Source organism: Pseudorca crassidens, chromosome X (assembly GCF_039906515.1).
Source record: "Pseudorca crassidens isolate mPseCra1 chromosome X, mPseCra1.hap1, whole genome shotgun sequence".
Taxonomy (NCBI): domain Eukaryota; kingdom Metazoa; phylum Chordata; class Mammalia; order Artiodactyla; family Delphinidae; genus Pseudorca; species Pseudorca crassidens.
The window spans coordinates 32,871,684-32,891,105 of NC_090317.1; the positions used below are offsets into that span (position 1 = coordinate 32,871,684).

General features: G+C 37.0%; 1 protein-coding gene across 3 annotated transcripts in view; it reads right to left on the minus strand.

Annotated features, from left to right (window-relative positions):
- Positions 1-278: 278 nt before the first annotated feature.
- PLS3 (plastin 3) overlaps positions 279-19,422 on the minus strand; it is an 89,653-nt gene continuing 70,509 nt past the window's right edge. For all 3 annotated transcript variants that reach the window (XM_067723729.1, XM_067723730.1, XM_067723731.1), the window contains exons 4-16: positions 18,998-19,127; positions 18,357-18,489; positions 16,075-16,156; positions 14,923-15,088; positions 13,087-13,229; positions 10,541-10,636; positions 6,678-6,873; positions 5,517-5,595; positions 4,603-4,717; positions 4,281-4,414; positions 3,506-3,629; positions 3,161-3,285; positions 279-1,509 (exon numbers count right to left, since the gene is read on the minus strand). In XM_067723729.1, coding sequence (XP_067579830.1) covers positions 1,377-1,509; positions 3,161-3,285; positions 3,506-3,629; positions 4,281-4,414; positions 4,603-4,717; positions 5,517-5,595; positions 6,678-6,873; positions 10,541-10,636; positions 13,087-13,229; positions 14,923-15,088; positions 16,075-16,156; positions 18,357-18,489; positions 18,998-19,127 — 1,656 coding nt within the window. In that variant the 3' untranslated portion in view covers positions 279-1,376. The remainder of the gene's footprint in view (positions 1,510-3,160; positions 3,286-3,505; positions 3,630-4,280; positions 4,415-4,602; positions 4,718-5,516; positions 5,596-6,677; positions 6,874-10,540; positions 10,637-13,086; positions 13,230-14,922; positions 15,089-16,074; positions 16,157-18,356; positions 18,490-18,997; positions 19,128-19,422) is intronic.

Below are 19,422 nucleotides of genomic sequence, written 5' to 3' on the forward strand. Positions count from 1 at the left end.
ATCTTCTGTATAAAATCAAACATTGAAAAGAGTGAATGAGATGGAAGAGAAAGAAAAAGGGAGAAATTGGATAAGGAAATTTTGGTAAGTTGGAGAAAACCATCTCACCCCACTGATCGTATCCTTAACTCAGTCAGCCCCTGTAATTCAGCTGCAAAAGCTTAAATTTAACAAACATCATTATAAAGTACACCAGAAAAAGAGTTAGAATATTGGAGGAAAAAACCTGGCAAACATTACTGGCATACTACTAAGGGACAGAAGCATGAAGAGACTAATTATTATGTAAATGCCTTTATTTGAACTAATACATTGCTACCAGATTACATCACTTTTCAGAGTTAGAGTAACATTGTGATCTTGAAAACTATAGCAAACAGCTTGACAAAGCAAAAGTACATTAAGTCCTACATATATGTTTATTTTTTAGTGACCACATCTCCTTGTCTTAGGTGTAAAATTAGAAAATTTATTATACACTTAGCATACTTGGCCTACCGTATCCTGCCTAAATTCTGAGCCCACTCTCTCCTCAAAAGTGTCATATTCAACAGCACTTTAAATCTAAAGAGAGAGTTTGATGATACAGGTTTTAAAACAAATAAGCATATATTGAACCAAGTGTTTTAAGACAAAATATGTCAATTGTTTACAGCTTCGGTGTGAGAGGGAAGATGGAAATTCAAGGTACATTTTTCTTCTACCTATAATGTATGTTTTTTACTTACTTGAAGACCCCTTAAAAAAAGTAGCAAAATCAGCAGTCTTATTTAATGTAATCAAAATATTCTTAAATGTACAAAAAAGGATCATGTAGAAAGAATACTGTAAAAAGATACTGATTTTTAAGAATAAACGAATATGAAAAGCTTCTATTACATTCTACACAGCCAGTTACTTCTGTAAATTTTCAGTACTAGAGAGATAAGCGAAGGATACTCATATCCAAATACCCTCTGACCACAGTTCTTGAATAAGAACTAGCATACTGGATGAAAAGCAGAATTATTGTCTAATAATATTCATATCCAATCATCTAAGCAAGTCCCAGGAGGTGGACATTCTAAGAGGGAAACAGAAACAGAGAGAAATACGTACAGCAATGGGAAACGTCAAGGGCAGCGATCTAGGAGGAGCGAGTAAATGATTTGGCTATGAGCACATTTCAGGTGGGCATGACAAATCCACCTTGACTACGGGAAAGAGGAGTTGTTATTAAAACTCTTTCCCCTGAGGGCTCCCATGATGAGCTTAGTCTTGTTAAAAGTCCTTTAAATAACCAATGGTTCCTTAAGCCATGAGCACTTCACCTGGAAATTGCTGACCTGCTAATCATGCACTTGGGAGCAAGGTTGTTTTTATTCAAATTGGTTATTTTACACTCTCTTCATTCCCCTGCCCATCAAGCATGCAAACACAGTCATGACCATCTTGGGCTTTACTTCCACAAGGTCTTCCGGGAGAGCGTACACCCTGGCTCCAATTCTTCTAGCCATTGACACTGCGTACCTATTTTTGGAGGAAACAATAATTAAGGTGAAATTCTGGTCAGTCAAGGGCACAACATGAGACATCTATTTCCTCTTATATAATCATTTGTCTAGGACGCAAAACTTCTATAGTGAAAGTTCAAATCGGAATGATTTCATTTTTCGTTATTTTGTTTTCTGTTTTATTTTGTTTGCGAGGTCACTTATAAGTGACACCAGATTTTTAAGCTCTACTATTTTGGGCTGATAATATTTATTCACTCTTTTTCTACAATATAAAATGAGAAATAATTTTGGAGCACTGATTTGATATGAAAAAAATAGTTTTCTAGAATATATAATTACCCAGATTGATATTCTCGTTGAGCATGTAATAAGATAATAGTAACTCTCATGAGATCTTAGAGATTTGGGGTGGAAAAAATTATGCCAGACGCAAAATACAAGTTGGTAGATGCAGTGAATACTTCCAAATATTCAAAGGAGGGGAGAGAGCCTACATGGTACATGGCCAGAGTGGCCGAAGCAAGGAATGCAAAGTGTAGAGAAAGGAAGGGAGAAAAGAACATGACATGTCCAGCTGGGGAAATCTGCAGGAGCTTCCCTCAATTAATACACAAGGCATTTCTAGGTGTTCCGTAACAGGAATCTTTAAAGATGATCAAGCATCTGGAAAAAGAAGCCTCAGGAGTTCTCTATAAATTATGGATATTAAATCTTTATCATATTACGCTACAAATATTTTTTTAAGGAGGGCAGAAATGACGTGCTTAACCACGAAGTTTTGCAGTAATGTTTCTTAGCTATCCTGTGAAGCCCAGCTGGGGGCTGATTTTCAGTGTGTACTGGGAAAGTTTTCATGGGTTACCCGTGAAACCAGATCACAGCCTAGGTCTTTGGAGAAGGGAAGAGACAGGTGGAAAAGACCTCAATACTGTTGAAACACAGGAAACTTTCAAGGCACAGTTCCACCTGAGGGTTTAGCATCCTACCCACTTAAGGGACCAAGATAATAAACTCAACATACATAGTAAATTGGTCTATGCAAGTAAGAGAGACATCACTAGATAATGTGTGTTAAAAGAGTGCGACAGAAGAATACTCTTATCAAAGGCATGGTTATTCTTAGCTCATCTTTCACTTGTGAGTTTGCAGCTAAGTTGCATTAAAACATACATTATTTCTGTAATCTACTAAAGCAACGACTGACTGAGCACCTACCTACTAGGTCAGGTGCAACGCTAGGCTCTTACAGATTTTATACATTTCAAAATCTCCAAGGTAAGTATTATTATTATTATTATTATTATTTGCGGTACGCGGGCCTCTCACTGTTGGGGCCTCTCCCGTTGCGGAGCACAGGCTCCGGACGCGCAGGCTCAGCGGCCATGGCTCACGGGCCTAGCCACTCCGCGGCATGTGGGATCTTCCCAGACCAGGGCAAGAACCCGCGTCCCCTGCATCGGCAGGCGGACTCTCAACCACTGCGCCACCAGGGAAGCCCTCCAAGGTAAGTATGATCGAGCCCATTTTACTGATGAGGAATCTGAGGCTAGAAGAGGTTTCCCCCAGGTGATATCATTCTCAAGTGGCAGAACCTGAATGAGAATGCAGGTCTGCCTGACTATAACGCCTGTGCTCTTGCCAGGATATTATGCAGCATCCCTTACTTGGCATTATTGTGCTTGTCATCTTCCGTTAGATTGCCGCTCTTAACAAGGTCATAGTTTATGCAGCCTGGCTGGATGGCATCAATTAAATCCACAACTGCCAAACTGGAGCTGATCGTCTTGTCCTAGTGTAAAAGGACAATACATCTGAGAATTTCAATGTGTACAAATTAACATGGATTACCTATATAAAGCTGCCAGAAACAAAGTCCAGTGAATTAAAAAAGAATCACGCCATTGGCCCAACAATGATTCTCACTCACAAAGAAACCAAAAGCTAGCCTTCCAAATTATAGATACTTTCTAGAGCAAACAGTGTTTAATAGTCAAACATGGAATTCTTACCTTAAAACTCTGAATGGAAGTTGATTTTCCAGCTTCACTCAATGTTCTGTTCACCCAGCTTACAATGATGTCATCATTAGCTTTCTGACCGTCTCCAAGATCTTCCAGGACATTGAGGGTATATCTAAAAGAAGCAGAAGAAAAGGTCCTGATCTACTTCATGAGAAAAAATTCAATTAGAAAGATGCTTTATCTTTAATTTCTTCTCTTTAGGTTTAGATTTCATGGAAAGAGAGTTGCACTGTATGAAAAAAAAACAACCAACATTTCAAGTAGTAGTGGCCTGCCATTGAGCTGCCTTTTGCACTGGTGGGGGGAAGATTCTCAGTGCTTTAATGAGTAAGCCCAACAGTCTACTGCAGTCTCATTTTGTACTAGTCCAACCATGGTAAGGACTTAAAATAAGCTGTGCTTTGGCTAGTACCCAGTTATAATGAATGCTTTTCAGCATTACAGTTAAGAGATCTTTCTCAAATGTATACATGGGGTATGCATAATTTTTGCTATTTTTAGTCACCGACACTAAATGAGGCTCAAGTCTGTCTGTCAGGCTTCCTATGCAAAAAGGGAAATAGTCACAGTTCTGCTGCCTCACTTTCAAGAAGCCATCTCTCATTGGCCATCCAACATATATTCATTACTTAAGCTCACTTCAGAGTCTAAACACAGAAATTTCAAAGATGTAGTCATCGATACATTTGCTTAAAAATAATAAGGACTAGATCACAGACTTGTATTATAGTGAAGCTTAAACAGCTAAAATTGTGTACCATACCTTCTCATCAGCTGCCAGACTAGAGCTAAAGTCAGGGTTTGGTTCCCATCATTCAGGTCTTGCCCTCCAATGCCAACCAGGGAGAATTTGGCAGGATGCTTCCCTAATTCAACAGCATAGTTGCAGTTTTCTAGCTGCAAACACACAAAAGCAAATGCTTAAAAGATTTTTCATTTGTTTAATCTGTATATGGACGTGTGCACAAAACTAAGACACAGTTCCTTTCCTTAAGAAGCTCAGAGCCAACGAGTTTCCCAAACAAAAGAAACAAATTGTGAATTAAAAGTCTGTAAGAAATATGTGCAGCAACCTAATTATCTACCTTTTTCATGTTGGCTCCAAGTTTCGGGTATGGAGGTTTATTCACCTTACTCCAGTCAACAGGAACTTTAATTCGTTCGTATAACTGTAAGATTACCAGGGCATCTTGCAGGTCACTAATGATTTAAAAAGAATTTGATCAATGCTTTCAGACAGCTGGGCCTATGTTTCCTTAAAAACAATAACACTACACTGCCAAACAAGATATATAAAACCATAGATAATACCCAAGACTCCTATTTTTTAATCAATCTGTGCTGAAAGTAGAGCTAACACCATCCAATTCTCTTAAAAATATTTATTGAGAGCTTATCGTTTGAAAAGTACTGTTCTAGAAGCTGGGCACATAGGACAAAAATCCCTGGCCTTTAAATCAGAGAGAGAGAGAGAGAGAGAGAGAGAGGGACAGAGAGAGGGAAGAAACAAGTATATGGATAATATGATTTGGGGTGTATTTAATTGCTATGAAAAAAAAAAAGAACGAGGTTAGGGGTTAGGTAGTGGTAGGTGGTGGTCAAGATCTGAATCAGTGGCTTGAATATAGCAAGGGAATAACGCATTAGATGTGGAAAAGAACATTCCGGGCTGAGAGAACAGTGAGTACAAAGCCTTCAAGGCATCATGGATGGTCTGCTTAAGGCACCCTCTGGTCTCTGTTTCAAAATATAAATATCTGTTCCCTACGGTGTTAGAAAGACATTTATACATTCTTTCACTTAATGTTAATGATCATGTAAAGAAATAATCTGGGCTTTTGTGTATTTGGAAATGAAAATGGGAGTCACCACTCAACATTTTCCAATATAAGTAATATGCTACAAACTAACATTTAGGAAAGGTTTAGAGCTGTAATTATTTGTGTAGCGTCCATTCATGATGTTCATAACTGTTTACAATAGCAGTAGGAAGGCTTACGCATAGAGATGGTTTACATGGGGATTAACACCAAGAGAGTTCATCCAGTTACGGAAGGTTCTTTCTTCACGAGTTTCTCCTATTAAAAATATTCACAATGTTTATATATTCATTAAATACCTTGTATATGTGCATATAACATCAACCCACATATAAGATTATTTTATTTCTTCTTTACAGATCTAGAGCTTTTTCTCCATTGTGAGTCTCTAAGCAGCCTCTCTAAATACATTCTCTCTAGATACATGCTTCTTTTTTAAACTGGATGAATTTATTTTAAAAGTAAAGAATACAACCTTATTAATAACCAGTTAAGCAATTTAGAGGTGTATGAAGTTTTTAAAATCTCCTCCTCTGTCTAATCCTTCTCCAGTATCTCCCCAAATCCCCATACCTCTAAAGTAACTGATGTTATCAGTTTAGTTTTTATTTTAAAAATTTGCTAGGGTCATATCATATAAACCTCTATACTCATATTAATCTACATCTTCCCTCTACCCATTTAACAAATACTAAACTACATATATGTACTCCTTTTACGTGCCTATATTAGAGCAACAAATTATTTGAAACTTCAAAAGCATAAAATTTAAAGATTTTATAGTAATGATAGTAGACATGCAATGAACTACTATTTACATTTGTTAATTTTTAAGTACTATACTTCATGCATATATAATCTGGCAAAGGTAAACTCTGCCTTTCCTGAACTTAAACGAATAATTACCATGCATTATTATTATTTTTTGAGTAGGTTAAGTGTGAAAGGAACTGGGGCCAGTTTCAGTTAGTCTGACTGGAAGAATGAAACATAAATATTGTAAATTTATAAACTTTGTGCAAATGTGTGTAAATTTTATGCATATAGGCATTTTTCTGGTGAGAGGTTTAAAAAGTGACCTAATTCTAAAATATTAAAATAAAACATTGGTTTACTAAGTGGCCTTAAACTAAGTGACCCTAGGCTAGCTTACTTTAAAAGTTCCCTTGTATCATTCCTTTCTATCAGCTGCCACTTTTTACTCAGCCCTTGGGACTACTTCTAGCAGACGGTTGCTAAAGGGGATAAGGAAACTTATTAAAGTCAAGATTATGAAATCACTGTGGCCTATGTATTTCTACTCTGTAGTCCCAAACATAATTTAAGAAACCTTTAGTTACCTTCTAATAGAGTCCAGTCAATATCCTGGTTCTCTGGCTTAGTTAGTGCCGGGTATTTATTAAACAGGTTAGCCACAAAGGCTAAGTTCAGTTTGGGGTTTCCACTGACGACATCAGCAGGGGTAACAAACTGTCTGCAACCTAATTTGTCTGCTTGTTGAAGCATGCTCTCGGCTCTCTTCAAATCATCTGTTTCCTGTTGAAGTAAAATAAGAAGACATTTTTTAAAAAACCATACTAAAAATATAGAAATGTTTTCCTACAATGGTAGGCTGGGTATACAATTCTGTTTTCTCTTAGTCAATATATGGTACTTATTGTTTTGAATGCAAAAAAAAAAAAAAAAAAAGTTGGCTGTGCTGGATATGCAGTACCTTGAAAATACCCTAGATGGCACCAGATCGTATATCTAAGGACAGAATACATTTAACTCAATAGAGATTACATCTCTCATGGCAAAATTCATCAAGAAAAAAGCAAAACCTGTTCAGATTTTTAAATTAAGCCCTAAAGAAGGTGTAAGGCTGAAAAAGATGATGGAATTATGAGAAAATATTTTAAAAATAATAATCAGGGATACCAGGTTCCGATAATTTTATTTCAAGTTTAAATTGCATATTTTAAATCGTTGTTTTTCTCTTCAACTATTTTTTGTTTGTTTTATTTTACTTTTCCACCCGGGAAGCAAAGTTGTCCATTTCTTTAAAAAAAAATACTTACTTTCAACTAATTCCTAGGACTCCTAACTTTTCTTCTTCTCCATTTTGCCTTTTTTTTCTTCTGGAAAGATGCATGCTGATCTCTTGACTAACGTATGGTTTGGTGAAGATTTTTAAGTTATAGATCTGATGATTTCAGACCAATGTAAAAATAGTTTCCCAGGTGCTCACCATTCCCACCTCCCACCAATAAAAGTTCCTCCTCCTGGAGCTGCAGGAGAAACAGTTGCTTTTGGATTATTCCTTTCTAGTGACCTGCCCTCCAGACTGTTCTTGGCAGCTACAACAGACATCTCCACCCCAGTCTACCCCAGGGCAAAAGTAGCTCTTCTGGAAAACAGTGTCATGTGAAAAGAAAAGGGATTTTATAACTGGGAGGAAAAAAGAGAGAAAGGGAACTTGAGGAATGTTACTTCTAAACCAACACGGTGCATGCAGATTGTATAGTTTGAGAGTCTTAACTCTGTCTTTAATGGGTGGTGGTATCTTTAGTTTTTTAATCTCCAGTGAGGTGCCTTGACTGTCTGGGACTCCAGAACAATGTGTATTTATTGTGTTACCCTTCTCTGTTACCATCTGCAGAGCAATCAGTAACCACGAGCAGATAGGCAATTGAGTGGGATTCAGCCTTTCTTCAGGACTCTCTGTGAGCCTAGTGACTTCCTCTCACAGAGCCTATTTTATTTCTTGTAACCTATCAGTTGTTACTTTAATGCCTCTGGTTTATGCTATTTACCATCTTTATTTTAAAATCCCTTATTCATTGATCATCTTGGCATTCCTAAACAAAAAGCATTGATAATATTGGAATAGAAGGAAGCTTTAAAATAGCCCAAAATTTAAAAAATTCAAATAGTTAAATACATTGTAGAATAGTGAAACAAAAAATAATCAAATAAAAAATATACATATGCAAAAAAGAACTTCAGCCCATACCTCACATCATATTCAAAATTAACCCCAAACACACACACACACACACACACACACACACACACACAAATGTATAAACCCAACACATAAATCTAAAACCCAAATGTAAAACTAAATGTAAAACCCCAAACTATAAAACCTCTAGGAGAAAACATAAGGAGAAATGCTTGTGACCTTGTGTTAGGCTAAAAATTTTTAGATACAACACCAAAAGCATGATTCGTAAGAGAAAAAAATAACTAAATCTGACTTGTCAAAATTAACAACGTCTGTTCTTTGAAAAACACCGGGACTAAATATTTGCAAATCACATATCCAATAAAGGACTTGTATTCAAAATATATAAGACACTCAAAACTTGACAAGAAGAAAACAAACAATGCAATTAAAATGGGTAAAGTGTTTAAACAAAGATATATGGATGGCAAATAACTACGTGAAAAGATGTTCAACATCACTTGTCATTAGGGAAATGCAAATTAAAATCACAATGAGACACCTCTACACCTGTTAAAATGATTCATGTTTAACCACACTAAGGTGTCAGTGAGCATGTGGACGTACTGGTACTTTCACGTCCTGCTGGCGGCAATGTGCAAAGGTACAACTACTTTGGAAAACAACTTGGCAGCTCCTTAAAAAAGTTAAACACACACATACCACACTACCCAGCCATTCCACTCCTAGGTATTTACCCAAGATAAATGAATGCGTATATGCATACAAAGACTTGTATATGAATGTTCAGAGCAGCTGTATTTGTAATAGCCCCAAACTGGAAACAATTCAAATGTTCATCAACAGGTGAATGGGTAACAAATTATAGTATATCCATTCACTGGACTATTATTCAGCAATAAAATAGGAATGAATTTATGATACATGCAACAACATGGATGAATCTCAAAATAATTATGCTGAGTGAAAGAAGCTAGATAAAATAAGAATACATACTGTATGATTCCATAAAATTCTCAAAAATTCAAACTAAACTGAAAGAAAGTAAATCAGTGGTTGCCTGGGATGGAGGAGTATGGGGGCAGGGAGGAATTACAAAGGATCATGAGGAAACTTGATGTGGTGATGGATAGGTATATATATATATATATATATATATATATATATATATATATATATACCCCTGAAGAAGATATAAGACTGAAAAAGATGAAGGACACTGAGAAACAAGGGGAAAAGCAAGAGGAAAGGCTCAGAGGTAAAATGAGTGTGTGTGTGGTGGGTACAGAGTAGTGGGAAATTGCACTGGTATAGCAGGGCCTTACATGATCAGCAGAACATTTCGGATTGAACTCTAGAGTCAACGGGGAAACCTTGAAGGATTCTGAGGAGGTAAGAGACAATGAAGGGAGTGCTTTAAGATCAACTACGGAGGAGTGATAGAGACAGCTCCCTTAGTGTACAAGAGGGCCCCTTGTTCGTGCCAAGAGTGACCTGAACTGAAGAATTTCACAGTTAAAAACAGACAGAAATATAAGCACTACAAAGTCAGTTACAAATTCAGTTCTGATAAGGGCAGCATAAATGGTTTAGCCAGTGTAATCCACTCAATCCTACTGTGAAATATGCTAGAAATGTGGATTTTTAAAAACCAGTAGAATACATTCCACATCTAATGAGTACTAGCAACAACAGGATCCTAGAAAGTTGGGACTAAATAGTCTAGGCCAACTCTTTACTTCATGTATGAACAAAGTGAAATCCAATTTCGGGAAGGAGCTTGTCCAAGGTCATTGAACAAATAAGTGATGTAATCAGGGAACATGTTCCGTGACAGTAATTCCCCAAACTGGATTTCAGGGAGCAGCAGTTTGTAAACATATTCACATTACTCTCAACACAGGAATATTACAGATGCATATATGAATATGTAGTCATTAAATCTATCACTGTGATTGTAATCCAAATACTTGGAAAACGTTAGTCTCTAGTGCTTATTTCCCCACACTTGCTTTGAACATTTTATGCCATCCATATGAACCAATGCCACCATAATTACAGAACTCACGAATAAACTGTTAACATAAATCAAAGCGTCTTTCTGCCTCTGAATTACACCTACAGTAATAAATTTTAAAATAATGCTTAAAATTGTCAACACCACAACATGCAATTATAAAAATTCTTGTTATTTATAAGAAATTGACAACAACTTTGTAAGCTTGTAGAATTCAAAAGAACACCTATACTTACATTGAAACCTGACATGTTAATATCTATCCGTGGTTCACCTTCCTTTTGTCCTTTTGGTGCAATTTGATTGAGAAGATGAAAATAGGCTTTGGAATCCTACAAATGAATTGAAAATGTCAGTGAGATCACATTTATAAAGAATGAATGTATCCTATTGTCCCATGTTTGGAAGGATACTTGCATCGGATTTTGTGAGAATGTACGACACAAATCTCTATCTTCTAATTTAACAGCTCCTTTCCCCAGAAAAGTCCACTTTTCTGGCCTTAGGTCTGCCTTGAATATGGATGAACTGGATTTTGTCATGACTTTACAATTTATTGAAGTCATCAATACAATAATGCTAGTAAACACGTAACTAGTTCTGTACCTTCACTGAGTTACTGAAGTCAATAAGCTTGATAGATAAAACAAGCAAGAGAAAAAAGTAGGACAGGAGAAATCCAGGAAGCATAGGGAAAGAAAAAATAAACAGGTTACATCATTACAAAGCACAATATGTATATACCATAAGGTATGGAGAAGAGATTAGCTGTGTTAAAGATGTATTTAAATGACAAAAATTTTAAAACGAGTAACACTTGAGGTGGTGAAATAACATTAAACCCTTAATTATCTGAATATATTTAACCAAACAAGCTTCTCTTTGTTTTAAGCCCCTGAACTCTTTCACCACTTGAACACTTTCACTTGGAATCCCAATACCTAAAACAAAATGGCACTGCTCATACGGGGTGTGCGCTGGGTGAATGCAGGCTGTGTGGACACTGCACAGAACAAAACGTGAAAACCACTGTACCAAGCGCGAACACTTAGAAGGGTCTTCAACACACATGTCAAATTGTACCAGAGGACAGGAACTGGAGTGAAGATTCCTTAATCATGTTATATTTGAAGATCACCTTCCCAGCTATGACAGTTTTCTATTACTAGGCCTTGACAGTCCAGACAGATTATAAAGGAATGTTTCTTGTGGTAAACCCTACGGATTATGTGCATCCTAATCCCCTGGAGAAGTTGTTCAATATGGAGATTGCTGGATCCCACCTCAGACCTACCAAGCACAGATCTCTGGGAGCTGCCCGGAGAGCTGCATCTTAAATGAGCCACCCCAATAAGTCTGATACACTCGCCAGAAACGATTCTAAGATCGGGGAGAATCAGGTGAGTGAAAGCCACTTCAGAGCAATTCATGGAATGCAAACCCAGATCATACCATTAGTGGGCATAGGGGTTATCTCCTTCCAAGGAGTAGTGCATTACAGTTGTGAAAGTGCTTTCGCTTACAATTACCTACTAAAGGTGCAGAAACAATTCGTAATCTAACCCTATGTACTTGAGAAAGACAGGTAAAGAGCAGACCCCACAGAGTCTGTACTTACTACCCTGAAAAGGGGCTGTACAGGTGAAAATCTGAACTTGAACATACATTACCTAACAATCCTCTGCTTTTTAAAAATATTCAAAGCAGAATATTTTTTAAAAAAATATTCATTTGTATATAAGATACCCTTTTATACATTTAAATTATGTGCTCCGAACATAAAATACATTTATGAATGGTTTTTGGGAACGTATCTAATGTGTAAAGCAAAATATAGCTGGCTAAGCATGTTGCATAAATTAAAAGAAGAGGTGGGGTCAGTTGGTTTTATAATTTTGGGGCCATCCTTAATTTTCACTGATGAAATCAGTAATGCAAATATATCCCATTACTTTCTCTCACCACTGAATAAACTGATGTGGTCACAGACTATTTTCACAGCCCTATTGGCCAGTGACATCTGGTGAAGATCCTTGAGTTTGTTCCCTGTGTTCCAACATCCAGATTTTGGAGAGTCGAGTTGGTTAATGAGAATGCCAAGATATCTGCCCTGGTGATTTTGGCCCTGTCTCCCCGAGATGCCAGAGGCAACGTGTGGTAAATGAATGCTACCGATGTCTCCCGCCCTTGCGAGTTTTCCCTAGTGCTCGTGGTGAGCAGTGAGTGCCAAAATTCAACTCAACGCAAGAAATCTTTGTGGGTCTTTTATGTGCCAGGTGTTGTGTTAGAGGTGGGCTTTAGTAGGAGGGCGGTAATGCAAGGGCGGACGCTGAGGTAGGAGACACAGACATAAATAGAAGTATGTAACTACCCTCAAGAACTCAGTGCCTGAAGGAGGGAGCACATGACAGAAGGAGACAGGGAATCCTGAGGCCCTCTCTCTTCCAGGTCTTTACTAAAAGGTACACTGAGGCCTGGAAAAGGCAGTTAGCAACAGAAGAGTCATGACTGCCTGTCCTTTCGTACTCCATGTTGAACAGTAGGTAGAATAGAAAATGTTAGGACTATAATATAATACTTTTTACCCCTTTCCGCAAAATGAAAGCTAGACTTGGCGCTAGTGCTCCTTACTTGGCTCCATCTCTCTACTGAAATCTACCGTCAGGGCCAAGAGGCAACAAGGCTGGGTGATAAACTCATAGGAATGACCCCCTCCTTTAAGCTGGCATGAAATCTCCCGAGTCATTATATTCCCCCAAAGTGTCGATAACTGCACAGTTACCTTGATGTCAGCACTAAAATTGTTGATTTTCTGCCAGCCTGAGTTTTCCAAATGAAAGTTTGCCCATCTAAGCAGAAGCTCTTCTGGAGATAATTTCATAAGCTCCTCCAAGGTCTCACCGTCTCGAAGTAAAGCAGCCAAGGCTATAAGGAAAAAACCCACAACCAATATATTCCATGTAACAGTTATTACAAGTTTATTGAGTCTTTTGACACTCTATTAAGTAAGTAAGAGAGGTACTAAAAGTACTGTGACCTAGTGCCTGGTTTTCAGGTACTCACAGTCTAATAACAAAGATAAATAAAAGTAGATAATTATGATACAGATAGAAACATTGTATTATGAGAATACACAGCAAATATTTATTATAACATATTCTTTATTATTCTTCACATTCCAAATACCAAATGTTCTAGCTTTTAAGTTGAACATTTTCACATTATGTCATATATTTACATAAATTGTTCTTAAATAATATTAAAATCAGAGACTTGGGGGAGTATGTTTAAAATTTTGGAGCCCTTTACTTAACCTTTTGATTAAACGAGTATACAAACCCTAAGGTATTTATATTTAAGTATAACTAATTAACTCTTGAAGTGTTAAACCTACTTTTAAAGGAATAGAATTCAATTTTACATTTTCTATAGCATCTAACATGTAAAGGCTGCTCAACAATTTTTTGTTGTTGAATTGAATGCCTAGAAGAAGCCAAGGGTTTTTTGATAAATATTCCCAGAGGTAAGAGGTAGAAGCTTGGGTGTCTGTACAGAGCACTGTCTAAATTCAAGCACTGTTTTATGAAGAAGTTGTGTAGTCCTTATGCAATAACTACCTCCCATAAGATAAAAGGAGATTTACATTGAACAAGACTGAAATTGCCTGACTTCCAAAGAGGTCTAAGCGATACCTCTAACAGGCAAATTTCATCTTTCATGGACTCTGCTTCATGCCATGTCACTCTGGCACTGAGGGATTTAAGCAAGGGCAGAGGTAACATTCTTACTTGTGCAGAAGCCTCTGCTCAGAAGAGGCCAGCAATTAGAAAAATTTTATTTGTTTAAATATAGGCCCCTTTGAGTGGATTGAAAGTGTAAGTGTAATAAAGTTTTGGATAAATGTGCAAAATAAGACTGTTGACAGGCATTGTGAGACCCTGAAATACTGAGAACCCCCAGTATATATTCTTCCCCCAAAGTAACTGAGGATTGATATGGTGATTTCCAGAAGAAAATGTGAATATTTGGAGTGATGCTTAATATTTTAAACTTCAAAAGGAGAAGATAATGTAGTACTTCCGAGCACCCCAGGACAATTGTATTGCATATGCTTATATATCCTAGAAGTCTATGATGTGATATCAAAACCTATCCTATAAGAATGATGCTCCTGCTAATTCAGGAAACATGAGACCACCAGGGGCAATTTAGAATAGTTTTGAAGAGGCCTAAATCTATGATAGAATAGAAAAGGTATGGAAAATAATAGGAGATGGTGTGCAGCAGTGGAGCTGAGGGTGGTGATGGGGTGGGGACTGTGTGGTCAGAGCAGAAAAGAATACATATTAAGTTTGGGGACTTTGGGCAAGTTCCTTAAACTCTCTGTGCTTTCGTGCCTTTATTGTACAATGAATTCTAAAGTGCCAGACAAATGTTAATTACTACTAAAGAAGAAAGTTATAATTAGGCTATTTTCCTGAATAACACTATAACATTACCTTATGTTTAATTCTAGTTATCATCTAATCACCTCAATTAAGTGAAAGCATGACAGTCTGCATGACTAGAAAAAAATAACCAATAAACGACTTTCAAAATTAGGACTGTGTTCCATTACCTTCATTCCTGCTTAATTCAATGTCAGCAAACAAACCGATCTTAATGATCTGCCAAAGCAGTCCCAAAACCAGATGAGGTTTCCCAGCCCGCAAATCTTCTGCACCAATATTCACAACGTGACACCCAATGGCAGAAGCAGAGTTCAGTGCCAAGTTCAAGTTTTCCTGCAAGACAGCCAATTTACAACACTTGCTTCTTAACCTTTCTGCGTTTTTGCAGTCTATTTCTCCCTTCACTGAAAATAACACTCAGCAAGGAAATTATGTCTTAATTTTACCCATACGTGATCCACAGAAAGCAATATCCAGGCTTTGGTGTTAAAAGCATAGCTAGGGTCTTCCCTGGTGGTCCAGTGGGTAAGACTCTGCGCTCCCAATGTAGGGGGCCCGGGTTTGATCCCTGGTTGGGGAACTAGATCCCACATGCATGCCACAACTAAGAAACCCACGTGCCACAACTAAACATGCCTCAATGAAGTTCCTACGTGCCGCAACTAAGACCTGGTGCCGCCTAAATAAATAAATATTTAAAAAAAAAGCATAGCTAAAACAAATCTAGCCTCATTATTATTGTCTTTTTCAGATTTACAAGGGAAGTTAACTCGGTATTTTTATTTGGTCCCTTCTTAAGGACACTGACAGTAAAGGGAAAGGCTGAGTTACTAGAGTAAGGATATCCATATGGGTTAAGTGTCGTATTTCTAAAAATGCCTAAATGAGAGGTCTATTGAATACACCTGAGAGTTCTAGAAGTTCTCAATCTCCACATCCCGAGATGCTCTTGCCTGAGGGAATTTTGCTATCTAACAGTCTAATACTCACTAAATGGAAAATAAAAGCCCTTTGTTCTTTAAGCATGCTAATTAATTAAGAGCTTATTTCTGTATGTTTGAACACAAAATGCAATGAAAAGAACACAGAACTGCTTCGCAGTTAGACCTGGATTTGAACTTTACTTCCAGCAGCAACGTCAGTACAGCTCAGAAGCCTTTCTGAGTCTCAGTTTCTCTTTTCTATGAAATCTGGAAAACAAGCCTCAACTCAGACTTGTTATAAGAATTAAATGAGACGATGAAAAGTGCAGAGCCTATGGTCTGTAGAACAGGTCCTCAAACAGTAGTTTCATGGAAGGAGGGGAGAATGGTGCATACCTGAATGATGAAGGGTGTAAGTTTCTTCTTGTTGATTGCTCTCTCATCAATTGTATCAGGAACTGAAAGGTTGATCATTTTACTGAAACAAATTTTGAAATGAGTTGACTTATTTTAAAATAATCTTTAATATACACAAATACTGTAAGGCTTATTATAACATGTCTCTCATATAATCTGAAAAAAAATGCAACATATGACTTTTAACATGTTGATCTCAAAAAAACTATACATATAAAAATGCAAATAAAAAAGACCAAAGTATTTACAGTAGTTGAGTATTTCTAAGTTGGGCATTAGGGTATACTGTCTTATTTAATTTTTTGTAACTTCCACATTCTTTTAGAAGAATGAATTACTCGGATATTAAAAAAAACTTTATTGAATAAATATTAAAAACAGATAATATCGCACATTGAAACTGAATCTCTCTTCTAGATTACACAATGCACAATTAAAACGACCATTTATCTACAAAGAGGTAAAATTAGTTGAGCACGAGATTCTTTCATTCACCAAATACTTATTGAGTGCCTAGATGATGTACCAGGTACTATATTTGGTGCTGGAAATACAGTGATAATACAGAGAGAAAGAAAAGTTATCTTAATTAGGTTAGAATCTGACTTAGGAAGAATCTCATTTGGTAAAATTTGGAGTTAGACTCTAACATCTTAGATGTTTATAATACTGCCCTAAAACAAGTTATTCTGCATAGGGAAAACCATGCTTCTTTCCATGCAAAATTTAAATATTAAATAAATAGTACCATATGAGTCTCTATATTAAAACATATCGGGAATATCTCTTTACAGCCGATAAGTGGCAAGTAAGGGGATATTTCACATTTTTAAAATCAGCTTTTCAAACAACCAAAATGACCTTACTGAAAGAAAAAAGAATTTTATATATTGTACACTGTCATCAGAAATATACCCATTGCACTGTTCTAAGTGCTCTATATATAGTCACTTAAAGCTCACAACAGCCCTGTGAGGCAAGTACAATAATATGGGGACCATAATGGATGGATCCTGAAATGCAAAGTGATCAAGTACCTTTTATTTATTAAAAAAATTCTTCCCTATTATGGTTTATTACAGGATATTAAATATAGTTCCCTGTGCTATATGGTAGGACCTTATTGTTTATCTATTTTATATATAGTGTGTATCTGCTAATGCAAAACTCCTGATTTATCTCTTTCTCCCCCTTTCCCCTTTGGTAACCATAAGTTTATTTTCTATGTCTGTGAGTCTGTTTCTATTTTGTACATAAGTTCATTTGTATCATTTTTTTTAAGATTCCACATATAAGTGATATCATGTGGTATTTTACTTTCTCTGTCTGACTTACTTCACTCAGTATGACAATCTCTAGGTCCATCCATGTTGCTGCAAATGGCATAATTTCATTCTTTTTTATGGCTGAGTAGTACTCCATTGTGTATATGTACCACATCTTCTGTATCCATTCCTCTGTCGATGGACATTTAGGTTGCTTCCATGTCTTGGCTATTGTAAATAGTGCTGCTGTGAACATTGGGGTGCATGTATCTTTTTGACTTACTGTTTTCTCCAGACATATGCCCAGGAGTGGGACTGCTGGATCATATGGCAACTCTATTTTTAGTTTTTTAAGGAACCTCCATAGTATTTTCCATAGTGGCTGCACCAATTTACATTCCCACCAACAGTGTAAGAAGGTTCAAAGGGGTCAGTATCTTGATTGCAGCTATTGATAAATAGCTACTGAGTGGCAGAGCCTGAATAGGAACCGGGCAGACTGATTATGGAGCATGCTCTTAACCACTGTACGCCACTGCCTCAAAAAAGAGTTGCGTTTACTGACAAACTGTTGATAATCTTATATCATTTCTGCCAAGACACTGTTGGGTCTGGGGCAGCAGGAGTGACAAATGCATTTTTCAGAAATAAGTAATTGGAGGGTGAAAAGTGACGAGTGGCCTGTTTTTCTCTTTTGGAACCTATGGTACTTGAGAATAAAGAGATGCTGACATAAAAAGTTCAACTAAGTTGTATTGTTTAGCTTACTCAGTGGTGAGAAGAAATTGGAAGCTGAGAGCTTCTCTAGGAAGAGGTCTCTGGTCTAAATGACTGAGTTTTAGATTCACCTTTGGTGGTACTTTCACGGACAGGCCTAGAGATGAAATGGGCAGAACCTAGACAAATTTCAATTCTGGCTATTCCCCGAGATGAATCCGTCAAGCATCCAGAAACAACTATGTCAATTACATGGAAGACTATTTTTGGACATCTTACCAAAGCACAATTCCATCACCAACAGCTTTGAACAGGTCATCGGTATTTGGGTTCATTGGTATGACATGTCGGCAATCTGGATCATTTTCCAAAGCTTTGTTTATCCAGTTAACGAAAGCATATTTTTCTTCCTCTAAAATTATGTGGAATAAGAAGACATTAGTTCATACTCTAGGTTAACTATTTGACTCTAAAGCCAGAAATAGTTGTTCAGGAGAGCTGTACGTTAATGTATCACAAGCCTGTTGTTATCCTCTTTGGAAACCCAGACAAGTGAATGCAACACAGTGGCTATTAGGAGCTATAAAATAAACAAAAAGAATAGAGCAGGGTTAACTGATCCTTAGAAGTTAGTTACAAAATTCTTTAGAAATTCTATTGATATTACTGTAGGGCTCTGCTGTAATAAAGCCTATCTGTGCACGTATTGTATCATGGCTCTTACAAGCTAACGAAGCCGTACAATAAATACCTGTAATGCCTTTATGGGAAGTATTAGTCCCAAGTCCAAATATAGGTCACAACGACTTCGACTGTATTCTTAATTAGGAGGCAATGTATTTCTAGAGCCCCTCCTTGATATTATAGCAGGCAACCTACTTAGTTCACTGTGTTCACCTAACACATGTGAAACTATTTACCTGAGTAAGAATGCTGCGTTCCTTCACTGGACAGCTCTGAAGTTCCTCCCAGAGCACAGATCCCTTCTTTCCTATTGATTGCTTTGCGGAAGGTTTTGGCAATATCGCTGCTTTTTACCTCTTGGAAAATCTAGTAACGAAAATATGTTGTTGATTCACAATTTTCAATCAGGTACAACCATAAGCATATTTATCTTCTTTTATACTGTGGTAACCTACATTTTCCCCCATAGGTGATGAGTGTTAAAAGATAAGGCAAACTAGGCTTGAGTTTTAAGATGCTAAACAAGTACTTCAATACTGCTACCAAAAATGAAGTGCCAGAGGTCAACTGCACACACCTGTCAAAAACATCAAGTGCCACATGCGCTGAATCCGTTTTAAGCCAAAGACTAGTGTTGTTCAAAGGCACAGGTAAATCTGTT